The 15936-nt window shown below is 43.2% G+C and overlaps 1 protein-coding gene across 4 annotated transcripts in view; it reads left to right on the plus strand.

The window, feature by feature from the left end:
- Positions 1-11999, plus strand: part of HERC4 (HECT and RLD domain containing E3 ubiquitin protein ligase 4) — a 303379-nt gene extending 291380 nt beyond the window's left edge. For all 4 annotated transcript variants that reach the window (XM_083148985.1, XM_083148984.1, XM_083148983.1 and 1 more), the window contains 3 exons: positions 5928-6111; positions 8958-9060; positions 11297-11999. In XM_083148985.1, the coding sequence (XP_083005111.1) occupies positions 5928-6111; positions 8958-9060; positions 11297-11505 (496 nt within the window). In that variant the 3' untranslated portion in view covers positions 11506-11999. The remainder of the gene's footprint in view (positions 1-5927; positions 6112-8957; positions 9061-11296) is intronic.
- Positions 12000-15936: the final 3937 nt, after the last annotated feature.

A 15936-nucleotide genomic window follows, 5' to 3' on the forward strand; every position in this document is an offset into this window, starting at 1 on the left:
GTACCTTTCTTATCTAATTGCATCCCATCAGGACTGTCTTGTAATCTGATTGGACTGTCATGCTAGGGAATTCTATACTTCTGTATCCCCCTATTATCCCTATAGATTGTAAGCTTGTGAGCAGGGCCCTCCTACCTCCATGTCGGTTTGTATCTACCCAGTTTGTTTAATCACTGTTGTTTCCAATTGTAAAGCGCAACAGAATATGCTGCGCTATATAAGAAATGTGATGTGATGTCTGTTACAGCTCACATGTAGTCTGGCATGCGTGATGTCTGTTATAGCTCACATGTAGTCTGGTATGCGTGATGTCTGTTACAGTTCACATGTAGTCTGGTATGCGTGATGTCTGTTACAGCTCACATGTAGCCTGTAAGTGTGATGCCTGTTACAGCTCACATGTAGCCTGTATGCGTGATGTCTGTTACAACTCACATGTAGCCTGTATGCGTGATGCCTGTTAAAGCTCACATGTAGTCTGGTATGCGTGATGTCTGTTACAGCTCACATGTAGTCTGGTATGCGTGATGTCTGTTACAGCTCACATATAGCCTGTATGCGTGATGTCTGTATAGCTCACATGTAGCCTGTATGCGTTATGTCTGTTACAGCTCACATGTAGTCTGGTATGCGTGATGCCTGTTACAGCTCACATGTAGTCTGGTAAGTGTGATGCCTGTTACAGCTCACATGTAGTCTGGTATGCGTGATGCCTGTTACAGTTCACATGTAGTCTGGTATGCGTGATGTCTGTTACAGCTCACATGTAGTCTGGTATGCGTGATGCCTTTTACAGCTCACATGTAGTCTGGTATGCGTGATGCCTGTTACAGATCACATGTAGTCTGTATGTGTGATGCCTGTTACAGATCACATGCAGTCTGTATGTGTGATGTCTGTTACAGCTCACGTAGTCTGGTATGCGTGATGCCTGTTACAGATCACATGTAGCCTGTATGTGTGATGTCTGTTACAGCTCACATGTAGTATGTTATGTGTGATGTCTTTTATAGTTGACATGTAGTCTGGTATGCGTGATGCCTGTTACAGCTCACATGTAGTCTGGTATGCGTGATGCCTGTTACAGCTCACATGTAGTCTGGTATGCGTGATGTCTGTTACAGCTCACATGTAGTCTGTATGCGTGATGTCTGTTACAGCTCACATGTAGTCTGTATGCGAGATGTCTGTTACAGTTGACATGTAGTCTGGTATGCGTGATGTCTGTTACAGCTCACATGTAGTCCGGTATGCGTGATGTCTGTTAGAGCTCACATGTAGTCTGTTATGCGTGATGTCTGTTACAGCTCACATGTAGTCTGTATGCGAGATGTCTGTTACAGCTCACATGTAGTCTGGTATGCGTGATGCCTGTTACAGCTCACATGTAGTCTGGTATGCGTGATGCCTGTTACAGCTCACATGTAGTCTGGTATGCGTGATGTCTGTTACAGCTCACATGTAGTCTATATGCGTTATGTCTGTTATAGTTGACATGTAGTCTGGTATGCGTGATGTCTGTTTCAGCTCACATGTAATCTGGTATGCGTGATGCCTGTTACAGCTCACATGTAGTTTGGTATGCGTGATGCCTGTTACAGCTCACATGTAGTCTGTATGCGTGATGTCTGTTACAGCTCACATGTAGTCTGTATGCGAGATGTCTGTTATAGTTGACATGTAGTCTGGTATGCGTGATGTCTGTTTCAGCTCACATGTAGTCTGATATGCGTAATGCCTGTTACAGCTCACATGTAGTCTGGTATGCGTGATGCCTGTTACAGCTCACATGTAGTCTGGTATGCGTGATGCCTGTTACAGCTCACATGTAGTCTGGTATGCGTGATGCCTGTTACAGCTCACATGTAGTCTGGTATGCGTGATGCCTGTTACAGCTCACATGTAGTCTGGTATGCGTGATGCCTGTTACAGCTCACATGTAGTCTGGTATGCGTGATGCCTGTTACAGCTCACATGTAGTCTGTATGCGTGATGTCTGTTACAGCTCACATGTAGTCTATATGCGTTATGTCTGTTATAGTTGAAATGTAGTCTGGTATGCGTGATGTCTGTTTCAGCTCTCATGTAGTCTGGTATGCGTGATGCCTGTTTCAGCTCACATGTAGTCTGGTATGCGTGATGCCTGTTACAGCTCACATGTAGTCTGGTATGCGTGATGTCTGTTACAGCTCACATGTAGTCTATATGCGTTATGTCTGTTATAGTTGACATGTAGTCTGGTATGCGTGATGTCTGTTTCAGCTCACATGTAGTCTGGTATGTGTGATGCCTGTTTCAGCTCACATGTAGTCTGGTATGCGTGATGCCTGTTACAGCTCACATGTAGTCTGGTATGCGTGATGCCTGTTACAGCTCACATATAGTCTGGTATGCGTGATGCCTGTTTCGGCTCACATGTAGTCTGGTATGCATGATGCCTGTTACAGCTCACATGTAGTCTGGTATGCATGATGCCTGTTACAGCTCACATGTAGTCTGGTATGCGTGATGTCTGTTACAGCTCACATGTAGTCTATAAGCGTGATGTCTGTTACAGTTGACATGTAGTCTGGCATGCGTGATGTCTGTTACAGCTCACATGTAGTCTGGCATGCGTGATGTCTGTTACAGCTCACATGTAGTCTATATGCGTGATGTCTGTTACAGTTGACATGTAGTCTGGTATGCGTGATGTCTGTTACAGCTCACATGTAGTCTGGCATGTGTGATGTCTGTTACAGCTCACATGTAGTCTGGTATGCGTGATGCCTGTTACAGCTCACATGTAGTCTGGCATGCGTGATGTCTGTTACAGCTCACATGTAGTCTGGCATGCGTGATGTCTGTTACAGCTCACATGTAGTCTATATGCGTGATGTCTGTTACAGTTGACATGTAGTCTGGTATGCGTGATGTCTGTTACAGCTCACATGTAGTCTGGTATGCGTGTTTGCCGTTCATGCCCCTATATATATAGCAGCTTGCTTCTAAGCTGCAGGCTCATGTGCTCCATTCTTATGAACGTCAGGGAGGTCTCCTGTGAAAGGTCTTTTTTCCAAAAGCCCTTTTAAATTGTAGGTGATGAAAGGAAAGCTGAGTGTTCCCAGTGTGTCTCTGTGCTAAGAGACCTCAAACTAACCAGTGAGTCACCCTTACAAAATGAAGGTGCTTGTGGAGTGTACAGAGGTCACAGCGGACAGATATTCCAGCGATGCTAACCACTCATGACTGCTGGGTATAAATAGATTCGGGCAGCCAGGCAAACACTTCAGGTCCATACTGCAAAGAACTGATGACAGTCCTAAAAATAACAGTGTGAACATGTAACCTTTGTTTGTTAATTAGCACGTCTGAGTGCTGAGAATTAGATTTTAGTATGGTTTTAAGAAGGGGCTGTGCTTGACATTACATACCTACTGCCTAATGAATTCTAGAAACAATTAGGCAGGCAGCACAGACCGTGTAATGGTTATCATTACTTTACAGCATTGAGGTCACCATGGCCCTAACTGTGTGGAGTTTATATATTCTCCCTGTGCTTGCATGGGTGTCCTTCAGATACTCCCGTTTCCTCCTGCAATCCAAAAATATACTGTTAGCTTAATTGTCTCACAACAAATTAACTGAAGAATGCTTGTCTGTGTGTGCGTGTACATGTGGTAGGGAATATAGATTGTGAGCACCACTGGGGCAGCGACTGATGTGAATGTTCAAATATTTGCTGTACAGCGCTGCGGAATATGTGTGTGCTATATAAATCACTGTTAATAAAGAAATAAATCAGTTGGAAGAAATGAGAAACAATAGTAGTAATGGGTAATTTGTTCAAGCTATAAAATCTGCTTGATATGGCTCCACCTAATGGATACATGAGTTATTACATTTCACTTTTTGTAAATGCACTGTTGGGATTTTTTGTCAGATTTTCTTTCATTTGTGCAGCTTTTCCACGCTAAATATGTATTACGTTCAGGATTTTATAAAGAGTTTATTTTAGATTACAAAGTTATTTTTGCTCAGAATGTTTTATTCATGTTCATAATACAGTGTGCAGGGATGCAGTTAATTTGCCGGCGGTCGGGATCCCGGCGGTCGGAATCCCGACACTGGAATCCCGACCGCCGAAATCCCGAAACTTTCTCCCTCTGTGGGTGTCCACGTGTCCACAGGGAGAATAAAATAGCGTGCCGAGCGTAGCGAGGCACCGGGCCCGCTGCGTGGCGAGCGCAGCGAGCCCGCAAGGGGGGGCGATCCATGTCCCCCCCTTGTCGGGATTTCGGCGGTCGGGATTCCAGTGTTGGGATTCCGACCGCCGGGATCCCGACCGCCGGCAAATCGTATCGGATCCCAGTGTGCAGTATGTATTCTAACATCATTGCCTGTAGATTTTGCAGATGGGCAGAATATAGCCCATGCTGTTGTGCCTTTTTCCCAGACCACTGGCAGTGATTTTACCAACACAACTGAAAGTTGGTGCCATTGCAGATTATATATGTTCTGGCCAGGTCATTCAGCATCTCTGCAAACTGTTCCCTTTTTTACTAGCTATATTTAACTGCGTAGTTGTTTGTCAGAGCGGAGTTGTAGCATAATAAACTTGCTTTATGGCGCCCCCTTGTCTGTCTTGTTAAGTAGTGAGTAATTAGACAGTACTAGGAGAGCAGCTGCTTCACATTAGATACAATGAAGTCTGCATAAATTGGGCTCAGGCTGTGATTTTACTCTAAGTGGTTTGAATGTCGCAAGCTTCATACAAAGAGAATTTTCTGTTTAAAAACGCAGACTAAACTGTGACGTGGAGCAGCATTATGATATATTGTTTTTGTTACCAAAAAGCCCAAATTCTGAAAGAAAAACCATCTATACATCCCTCAATCCTTATATATTTACTGTGCTTTATGATGGGGAGATATCTGCTAGATGTGTGTCTGTCATTTCTGAATTGATACACTTCCTTCCTCATGGTCTAAAGACCAATACTATAAACAATATAAATACTATAAAAAAAACTATAAAACCAGTAAAAGCATAAAATGCATATTCTTACATAGTGTTCCCTCTAAACTACTTTTGCAGGGTGCTGCACCCTGCCCGTTTTTAAAACCTCAAAATGCACCCTGCCCTTTTTGTGTGTGGTACTGTGCACCTTTACGCAGTCCCCCCCCCCCCCCCCCCACACCCACACACACACACACACACACTCACACACCACTGACATGCCGCTAAGATCTTTCAGTGTGGGCCATCATGTGTAATGGGTATTACGGTGTATGCCATTATGTGTAATGGGCATTATGGTGTGTGGTATAATGTGTAAGAGGCATTACAGTGTGTACCATAATGCGTCGTTATGACAGAATATGTAATGGGCATAGCCGAGTATGACAATGTTTAATGGGCCTAATCATAGTGCAGTGTGCCATTTTTTTATGTTTTTTTATTTGTTTCTATTGTCAATTTGTAATATAAAATGTGCCCTCCCAATTGAAAAAAGTGTCCTGCCCAGTGGCCAGCACCCTGCTCTAAAAAAACCTAGAGTGAACACTATTGGATAGTATAAAATTAAGTTCCCAAAGCACGTCTGTCTGAACGCGTTAATCTCAAAAACCGCTGGAAAATTTTAGTGCAGTTCTTGAGGAAGATGTAGGTATATTAACAATCATCTTATCCTGTATGGGAGCCGAGCAATAACATTTTCAGTGAATAAAGTTTATCATTGAGGCTTCCCACGCGACTGTATATAAAGGGGGGTGAAATGCTGAGCTCGGCGATGTACCCGTAGGAAGCAGGACCGAGTCGCTAGTTCTTAATAAGGGACATATAGAGAATGCTGGGAACAATTCAGAGTGTAGCATTCTTGCTAGCTCAGGACTACTATTGATATGTGTAAATGTAACTTCAATAACAGATGTTTTTGTCATTCTCAGGCAAGAGTTTGTAGACGCCTATGTGGACTATATCTTCAATCGCTCGGTGGCTTCCTTATTTAATGCATTTCATGCAGGCTTCCATAAAGTGTGTGGAGGAAATGTTTTACAGCTTTTTCAGCCAAATGAACTTCAGGCCATGGTTATTGGCAACACCAACTATGACTGGAAGGAGCTAGAAAAGGTGAGCACACCTAAATACTTTCATTGTTCCATGATCATTTTGGAACTTACAAATGGTGGAGATTTATATATTTACTGCAGACACTGAAAGCAAAATTTTGTACGGGCCCTTAAGTAGCACCCAGGGGTGAAAAATGTATATAACACATTTAACTTTGACTCAGGGTTACATAGCAGCTGCACACACACACACACCCACACACACACACGTATGTATGTGTGTGTGTGTGTGTGTGTGTGTGTGTGTGTGTATGTATGTATGTATGTATGTATGTATATATACATATTGTGTATAGAATGCACTCACTATATTGACTAACAATAATAAACACTAGAATTTTGGTTCATGTATTGATCGATTTAAGCCTGCAGCCCCCCGGCAAGGCACCCCACTTTGCTACAGGTCCTAATTAACTTTCAATTAGAACTATTAAAAAAAAAAAGCATAATGGTAATAGTTTTCTGCAGGTGGTGGAAATAGCAGTTTTGTGATCCTCCGGTTGATGCATTTATGTAAATAATCGGTACTTGTGTAGTTTCACGGCGCCAGCCCGAGCCCGCAGCGTGGGTGAGCGAAGCGAGCCCCGCAAGGGACTCAGACGCACGGCGCCATACTGTACCAAATAATCTTAAAATATGTTATGGAAAGCATGTCAGTTTTGTTTGTCACAAATAATACTATTAAAGAATAATTTAAGAATAGCAAAATACAGTTAGGATATAATACATATTTCTCTTTATTTGGTAGCGAGTGTTATTTTTACGCACGCTATCATGCGGTATGTTTTTTGACTGTAAGTAAGGATTTCACATCTGTATATACAGATGGAGCCCCCTTCTTTCAGGCTGCTGCTGGCTAACGAATCGCCAGCTTCCGTCATAAAATGTCAGGAGCCGGAAGGGGGTGCGCGCGCACGAGATGCTCGCACGCCCTGTTCCAACGGAACATGGAGGCAGCGCCGCCGCTGCCTCCATGCACCCCCCAGCCCTGCCTGTCTCCATGAAGCGGAGATGGGCAGGGTTCCCGATCCCCACCGCTGAGTGACAGGGACACACGGGCATGTGAGTCAGATGGAACACCTCTCTGCCAGCGCTTGCCAGTGGGGACATTGGCACTCCATCTGTATAGTATGTTGTGTGTGTAGATCAGCTAGGTCTTCTTGCATGGTTATATGAATGAATATTGTTGCAGTTGATCTTTAGAAAGGCTTTTGACAGTCCCACATCAGCCTCATCTAGATTATTGTGCACAGTTCTAATAGCCATATATTCAGAAGGAGCCAGTACAAAGAAGGGCAGCTAAAATGGTCTAGTATAGTATGGAGCAGAGAAGGTAAAGAGGGACATGATAGAAAACTTTCAGATATACCAATGGTTTTAACAAGAATAAAACAAAGGAAAAGAAGTATTACATACAAGAACAATCAGCTTTACCAAATCGTTCGTCGTGCATACATATGAAATCCCGGCGGTCGGGATCCCGACGTGGATTGCCCCCCCCTTGCGGACTCGCTACGCTCGGCACGCTAATTTATTCTCCCTCCAGGGGTGTCGTGGACACCCACGGAGGGAGAAAGTGTCGGGATTTCGGCGGTCGGGATTCCAGCTTCGGGATTCTGAACGCCGGGATCCCGACCGCCGGGATTTAAACTGCATCCCCATGAAATGATTAGTTAACATCGCTAAAGATTGGTCTATGATCCTTCTGCATGCAGGAAAGACCAAAGACTCTACCACCGATGGGGGGGGTACGTGCATTGGCATCAATATCATCGTTCATACACATGGAAAGATTTGAGCGATTGACCGTTTAGATAGGTCGGGAACGCCCAGATCTTTTGCCAAATCTGTCCGTGTGTACGCACATATAGGGCTGTCTGAGGAGCTCTCTGTGGTTGTACTATATTATTGAGACATGTAATATTGTTGCAAGTCTGATCAACGTTCTCTCACAGTTCTTGCTCCTTTTAGAGGAACAGAACCTTTTAAAGTTATTTTATACTGCCCCTTATTGAGCATGTGAAAGGCTTTTACAATTGACATATGCTGCATGCACAGTAATAGCAATTAACCTGTTTGCTATAGACTGCATACAACTTTAGCTCATTGTTTAATAGTTTCAGTTGGGAAGATTATAATAAGCTATTATAAAGCAGGCCAACCACATTCTTATACATAGTGCAGTCTATAGGCTGACAGATGGGATCCTGGCAGTCCCAATCCCGACTGCTGGCAGTACCGACAGCTGGAATTCCCGGTACACAGGGTCATCTCTCACTGGGGATCCACTGTTGCCCACAGCATGGCGAGTGCAGCGAGCCAACAAGTGGCCGCTTTGCTCTTCCCAGTCTGCATTCCGGTGGGCAGTATACTGCTGTGGGGATTGTAACCGTCTGGGTCCCAGTTGCCGGCAAATCATTCCGAACCCTCTGCAAGTGCTGTCACAGTCCAAATCATTAAGCAGACTGTATTAGTATTCTTCTTCTCTTTGAGGCAGCCTGGAAGTCAGTTATTACAGACTCTCACCACTATTGTAAGATCACTGATAATATTTATAGTCTCATATTAAGTTTACCCAATTAACATTATATTCAGTCTTTAGCACTTGTGTTTTGCACATATACTTCAAGATCTTGAACTCAGACCGTGAGAAACGGCTTGCCATTGTAACACGTTGGTGTCCATGCGAGGCCTTGTGTTCTCAGGTGGGGCTCATAAGTATTAAGTAATCTTCTCGCTGCTCCTGGTTTTCCTCGATTGTGCCGCCTATCCCCTGACTTCTGTACTTGCACTATAATGTGCAGCACTAATTAATGATGCAATATCTTACCTTGTGTTCCTATCTAGCACACAGAATATAAAGGAGAGTATTGGGCCGATCATCCAACTATTAAAATATTTTGGGAGGTTTTCCATGAGTTATCGATTGAAAAGAAGAAGCAGTTCTTGCGTAAGTATGGTTTGTGTTTTACGCTGTAGTTCTGATCTCCTGGTATTCACGTTACTCATTTATCTGTGATGCAGAGCTGAAAACCGTGATGGTGGCAACTTGATAGATATATAGCTATATACATATAAGATTGCTTAGCACACATCTCTACATGTGTATGCCCCTTTAGATGTATGTGTTGACTGTTATTAAAGTTGTGTTTTTTATATATTACCTTACCATTCTGCACCCCTTTATCTGCTAACACTAACACTGGAAAGAGACATGTTTAAAAGGGGAATTTCTACCTCACCGCAAATACCCAACTTGGGAGTGAGATGTGAATGCTTTTTCAGTGCACATTTCCGAACGTTGTATAAAATCAGTTCATGTAATGTTTATGGGAAACGTAAGGCTCTTAAGTGGCCATAAAAAAAGTCTGAAGGTAGATTACGAGGGGGCGAGGCTGAACTTTTGTGGCAATTACAATATCTAGAAGGAACGAGGGTGGTTGTGATAAAGGCCCTGATTCTAAATCACTCGGTAAGCTGTGAAGCGAGTCCTTGTAACGCCGCCCCGGGGAATGCACGCCCCCCACCGCTGTTTCCAGTAGCAACCATGCGAGGGGATGTGTCACACAGCCGGAAAAATCATTCGATGGTCGGCAACCATTGAATGATTTCTCCAGGGCTCGCAAATATAACTCAGTAGAGACTGACTTATATTTGCGGGCTTACAGCCTAAGACAGGGCTGTGATGTCATTCGCCCGCCCCCGGCACACCTTGTCCCGCCCGCCCGCCATCCCATGGGCTTTCCCCATGGGTGATACCGGACTCCGCCACCTCATGCTGCATCGCTCCGTGCAAATGGCTCAGGGACTGTGCAAGTCACTGCGTCCATTTTCTCATGGACCCTGCACATGCGCATAAATCATTATGTGCTTGCGCAGTAAAAAAACATCAGTCCCCCTTGCAAATGCGAATGAATCGGAATGACCCCCAAAGTCACACCAAATCTCTGGCGCTACGTTTAAATCCGTTTGGTTAAGAAAGAGAGCTGCATGTGACAACACGTGAGCTAGCTTGTAAGATTTTGGGGGGAAAAAAACAATGGGAGATCGTCACAACACTCTTTCAATAATGACGCAAGACTCAAATATAGTATTTTCTTTATATAGAAATATTCAGCATAACAAAATTATTTTAAAAAGCAGAAAAAAAATAAAAGAAATAATGATCAACATAGAATAATAAGTTTGAAAATAAAATGAAATAACTAATGGTGAGTACAAACGGTAAGATTCCTTTGCTATTCGACTTAAGATTCGAGTGCTATGCAATCTTTGCTAACTCTGTACTATTTACGTACAATTCATACTATCTACATTCGATTTGCACCATATAGTCATTGCTGCCCTGTCTATCTGGGTTTCGATTTATTCTGTCCCGGGAGCGCGCATTGGGAGCGCAAGGTAAAAAAAAAACCTGTGCGATCTGCAGGCGATTTTGACTATATAGTCAAAATCTAATGTCAAATCTCACCGTGTGTACACACAATGTTTATGCAGTAGCAGCAAGATTTGCACAGGTGTAGCAAATTTTAAACAGATATTAGTGGTTAGTAGCATTGATTTCCTGTGGAGCCATGGGAGTAAAAATGTATTTGTTTAAAAGTACCAGATTGTAATGGTTGCCACTTACACAGTCATAGTAAGGGGTTGTCGTCTTTAAGGAGTGGAATCTGCGGCTGTATCTTTTCCCGATGGTTTAAGGTGTTAATGTTTGGAGAGTGACCGTCCAGGTAGTAATATAGTTTAAGCGCTCACCTGCCATTGCAATCAGCTGTCTGCCAGGGCAGTATACAGTGCTTGTCGGCCTCTCCGCAATGCAGGATACTGTAGCACTGCAGCAATCTCAGGTGTCCATTCCGATCAGGCCGGAACCATGGGGGGCGTCGACACGTTTCGTCTCTAGGCAACAGAGACTTTTTACATTATCTGCTGTAGGTAAATGATAATGGGTGAATTTTGTAATATGTAGGAGCTGTAAGTATTGCTTAAACATTGTGTGAACGCATACAGTCTATACTGTAGTATATAATTTTGGCACTTTCTGGTACGGTTAAAGTATACCCTACCAGTGTTATCTACATGTTGTAAAAACAATTGTGTTTACTACAGGTACAAATGCTCATGTTGTCTCCTGGAATGTATATACCCTGTCCTTTCACTGTGTGTGTGTTTTGGTTTCTTTGCAGTGTTCCTGACCGGTAGCGATCGGATTCCTATTCTTGGAATGAAAAGTTTAAAACTTATAATACAACCTACAGGAGGAGGGGATAGTTTCCTGCCAGTGGCTCATACATGTTTCAATCTGTTGGATCTCCCAAAATACACCAACAAAAAGACTCTGAAAGAGAAGCTCATTCAGGCTATTGACCATTATGAAGGTTTTAACCTGGTATAAAAAGCCTGTACAGAGGATATGCCATCCCTTCCCAGTTCATTTATAGGGCCAGTTCTATCAAGCTTCAAAAAGTGATAAAGTGGAGAGTTATAAACAACCAGCCAATCGGCTCCTACCTATTATTTTTCAAACCCAGCCTGTAACATGGCAGGTAGGCTCTGATTGGCTGGCTGTTGATCACTCTCCATTTTATCACTTTTTGATGCTTGATACATCTGGCCCATAGACTCTTAAACTGAGCCAGGTCAAAATGATATTAAATATTCTATGTAAATGGTTTTCTGATGGCTTTTGTACAGGCTGAAACACACAGCACCTTCATATTGTATATAATCATAACTGTCACTTTGTTCTAACATAAAATAAATTGGGTATTCTGTGACACAGGCTTCAATTTTCTCATTCGTGTGCTGCAAATCCTTAAACATTTATTTTACACTATACACACCTTTGTAAAGGACTCTTAAGGAGAATAAACAGTTTTTACATTAGGACTTCTCAGTTGTGTTTTTGTCATATTGTTTTAAATGGAATCTGTTATTTCTGCAGTTATTTCTGTGCAGTTTGAAGAAATCGACTTTTAAAGGTCAATAAGACTTTCCTTATGGTTAATCATCTCTTTTTGACCACTGTCCATACATACTTTTTGTACTCATGTTTGGGTGGAAGTCTCCTAACCTGGAACTGGGCTTCAGTCTTGGAGTTAAGCTGGGTAACCAGGATATGTTTGAACATGTGTTCAGCTCAGTGGGGAAATGCCACGATTGGCAAGTAAAATATTATCAGAAATATCCCTAAGGCGGAAGATTGAGGAGTCGGTGGGAGGATTTTCCGATATCTTCACATATTTTGTATGACCATGCTAAGTTTAGGTTTATCATTACAGGTTGGGTCTCCCTTACCCGAAATGCTAAGGACCACGAGGGATTTTTTTGGATTTTGGAACATTGTTTTTTTTTTCATACTTACCTGGTCCCTTGGTGGTGTCCCAATGGTCCCCTCGCATCCACGGCTGCCTTCAGGATCCTCTTCAGCTGCATCTCCAGTCCCAGGGGTGCATTGCGCGAGTGCACAGTAATGTCACCAGCGCACTCTCGCAATGCACCCCTGGGACCAGAGATGCCACTGAAGAAGATCCCGGATGCCGCCGTGGACATTGAGGGATGAGGTAGGAATGGGGTCTCCCTTACTCCCCCGGGGGAGTAAGGGAGACCCGACCTGTATTACATTTAATACATTAATTGTAGCTTGAGGGAAGAAATGAAGCAGTATTTCAGTGGTTAACCAAAAAATTAAAACAATATTGTCCCTTTTTGTTTCTGGGCTTTATATGTGCCAGCAGGAGAACCCACATGGTTGTGTTACAGCCAGCAGAGGTACTCACTAGTAAACTCCAACCCAGCAGATTAGCTATACAAGTACTACCTGCCCAGGTAGTTTGTTCAGGTAATTACCCACCATCAAACCATAAAGTTTTCACACTTCTATTTTTAAAGCAATCTTACATTGCAGGATTTGTACCACAGCTGCCTAGAACTTTTGCACATTGTATGTGCACTAAATAGGGCTCTTTAGAGTTAATGCTGCCCTAGGTGTGTAAATACTTTCTAAATGATTGCGCTCATTAAGCGCTCACTCTCCTCTGTCAAATACCCCCTCCATTATTGTCCTGGCAGAGGACGATGGTTTGGAATTGGCCAAGTAGGATACAATTATTATTATATTCTGAAGACTTAATAGTGCTGCCATTTAATTGTGCCTAGTTTTGCTTATATGGGAAATGGGCACCTGGAATGAGCGCAGATGTTGTTTGATAGGAGGCAATTTGCTTGAAGCCATATAAGATTACTTTTAGTAAATGTGGATGCTGCTCGAACTCTAGGGTATTCTGCAAATCATGTAGACTTAAGGATTGTGTGAATATAGACTTGTCACGCTTCCAGCCTGAATTTAAATACCGCAGTCTGGGACAGCTGGATCATGGCAGCGCGTACTTTGGTCATTTTACTCTGCCGCCACAAAACAGTTTAAGGGAGTCTTATGTTCTACATACAAAAATTATGTTTCATTATGGATAAGTTGCAAACATGGACAGACCGATTATGTTGCATTAGTTTCAAGAAAACAAAAAGACAAAATGAAAACAGAATTCTTTAATACCCCTTTCAGACAGAAAAGTCTGAAAATCCCGGCAAATACACAGCATTTGAAATTCCAGGTCATTTTGCAGAGAGCCGCCTCACCCCGCTTCACATAGAAGAACCAATTACCGTGTTGACAATTTCTACCCAGTAATTTGCTGAATAACACAGGTATTTCTTCTGTGTGAAAGGGTCAACCTTGGTTGTAAACCCTGTGTCCTTGACACTGGTAAATTCTAGGGTCGGAGACACGGGTTTTACGACTTGGGTGCGCCCTTTCACACAGAAAAAGGCCCCGTGTTATTCACAAAATTACAGGGTAGAACTGCTTCACCCGATAATTTCATTTTCTGTCTGAAAGGGGTATTACTTTCATGTAAGGCTAGGACACTAAAGGAGTCACATGAGAAAAGTTTGATGCCCTACCAGTCTGCAGACCTTAATTTAACATTTTATGCTAGGTGCATCTATCTTCTCTGGAAGCTGCTCCATTTGCTTTTCACAGGGTTTCCCAGTGTCACCTTATTGAACTAGCATAGAAGTTTCAACATAGCTGTTCGAAGTGGTAACATAACCCTAGCATAGCGACTTATGACTGCGTGCTCAGCAATCTGTAAGAACATCATTATATACTGTTCTCTGCACCTTCCATTAAAATAATTCAGCACTTAAGCTGGCCATACAGTACACCAGAACGATTCAGGTCTAAACGCACGATTTTGACAGGCTGTGTGATGCATTGGTTTTTTGTACAATGCGCAGTCCCGCGTGTCATGCTGCACACTTGATCTGAAGATGCTGCTGATGACCAGTATGCTGGGAGTTGCAGATCTTACGATAGATCTTATGTGAGATGACACATAGGGGGTTATTCTAGTTCATTCTTTCTGACAAAATCCTTCTTAGATGGACAAAACCATGTGCACTGCGGGTGGGGCAGATGTAACTTGTGCAGAGAGAATTAGATTTGGGTGGGGTTTTTCTTCAAAGTGAGATCTATATTGCAGTGTAAAATAAAGCAGTCAGTATTTTCCCTGCACAGAAACAAAATAACTCACCCAAATCTAATTCTATCTGCACATGTTACATCTGCCCCCCCTGCAGTGCACATGGTTTTGTCCATCTAAGAAGGATTTTGTCAGAAAAAGGGATTTTTGTAAGAACTTACCGTTCGAATCCCTTTCTCTGATATGGTCCTGGTGACACAGCTCAACACTGGGATGTAGGAGGGTCCGAAGGAGCCAGGCACCTATCCTAAAGCTTTAGAGGGTAGGCTCCTCCCCTACTGCATCCCTGGACTCTTCAGTTCAATCTTTCAAAGCCACTGGAATACATTAACTCAGTACAAACGCCTGTACATATTATATGCACATTTTATAACAGAAACTGTTAACTTTTAACCATTTTAACATGAACATCATGAACTTCTGCATACTTACTGAGCGTAAGGGAGGGATCGCTGTGTCACCAGGACCATATCAGAGAAAGGGATTCGAACGGTAAGTTCTTACAAAAATCCCTTTTTCTCTTTCAATGGTCCTGGTGACACAGCTCAACACTGGGACGTTCCAGAGCCGGTCCTTTGGGAGGGTACGCTCAGGTCTGCAGCTCTCAGCACTGCTCGCCCGAATGATGCGTCCTCCGACGCGAACTCATGGAATCTATAGAATTTGGCAAATGTGTGAACAGATGACCAAGTGGCAGCTCTGCAAACCTGCTCAGCTGTGGCCCCATGTTTGACCGCCCAAGAGGTGGCAACTGACCTGGTGGTATGCGCATTTATTCTGGCCGGTACAGGCCTACCCACTTTGGTGTATGCAAAGGCTATCACAGAACGCAACCACCTAGCAATGGTCTGCTTAGATGCAGGCCAACCAATTTTATGTACGTCATACAGTACCAATAAAGTGTCAGTCTTCCTAACACTCTTCACTCTGTCCACATATATGCGTAAGGCACGCACAACATCCAAAGTCTTCAACTTGTCCCTTTTCTTGGAACCCTCTGGGGGTTGAAACACAGGTAGAACTATCTCCTGATTTAAATGGAAGGCAGAGACTACCTTCGGTAAAAATTGCGGCACTGTTCTCAGAACAGCCCTGTCATCGTGAAAAATTAAGAAGGGAGATTTGCATGACAAAGCTCCCAGCTCTGACACCCTTTTAGCAGATGCTACTGCTAACAAAAACACTAGCTTCCACGTGAGAAACTTAAAGTCAGCCGACCTTAAAGGCTCAAAAGGTGCCTTCTGAAGGCAATCCAAAACCAGTGACAGATCCCAAGGTGCTAC

The sequence above is a fragment of the Crinia signifera genome, chromosome 6 (genome assembly GCF_055691185.1).
Source record: "Crinia signifera chromosome 6, ASM5569118v1, whole genome shotgun sequence".
NCBI lineage: Eukaryota > Metazoa > Chordata > Amphibia > Anura > Myobatrachidae > Crinia > Crinia signifera.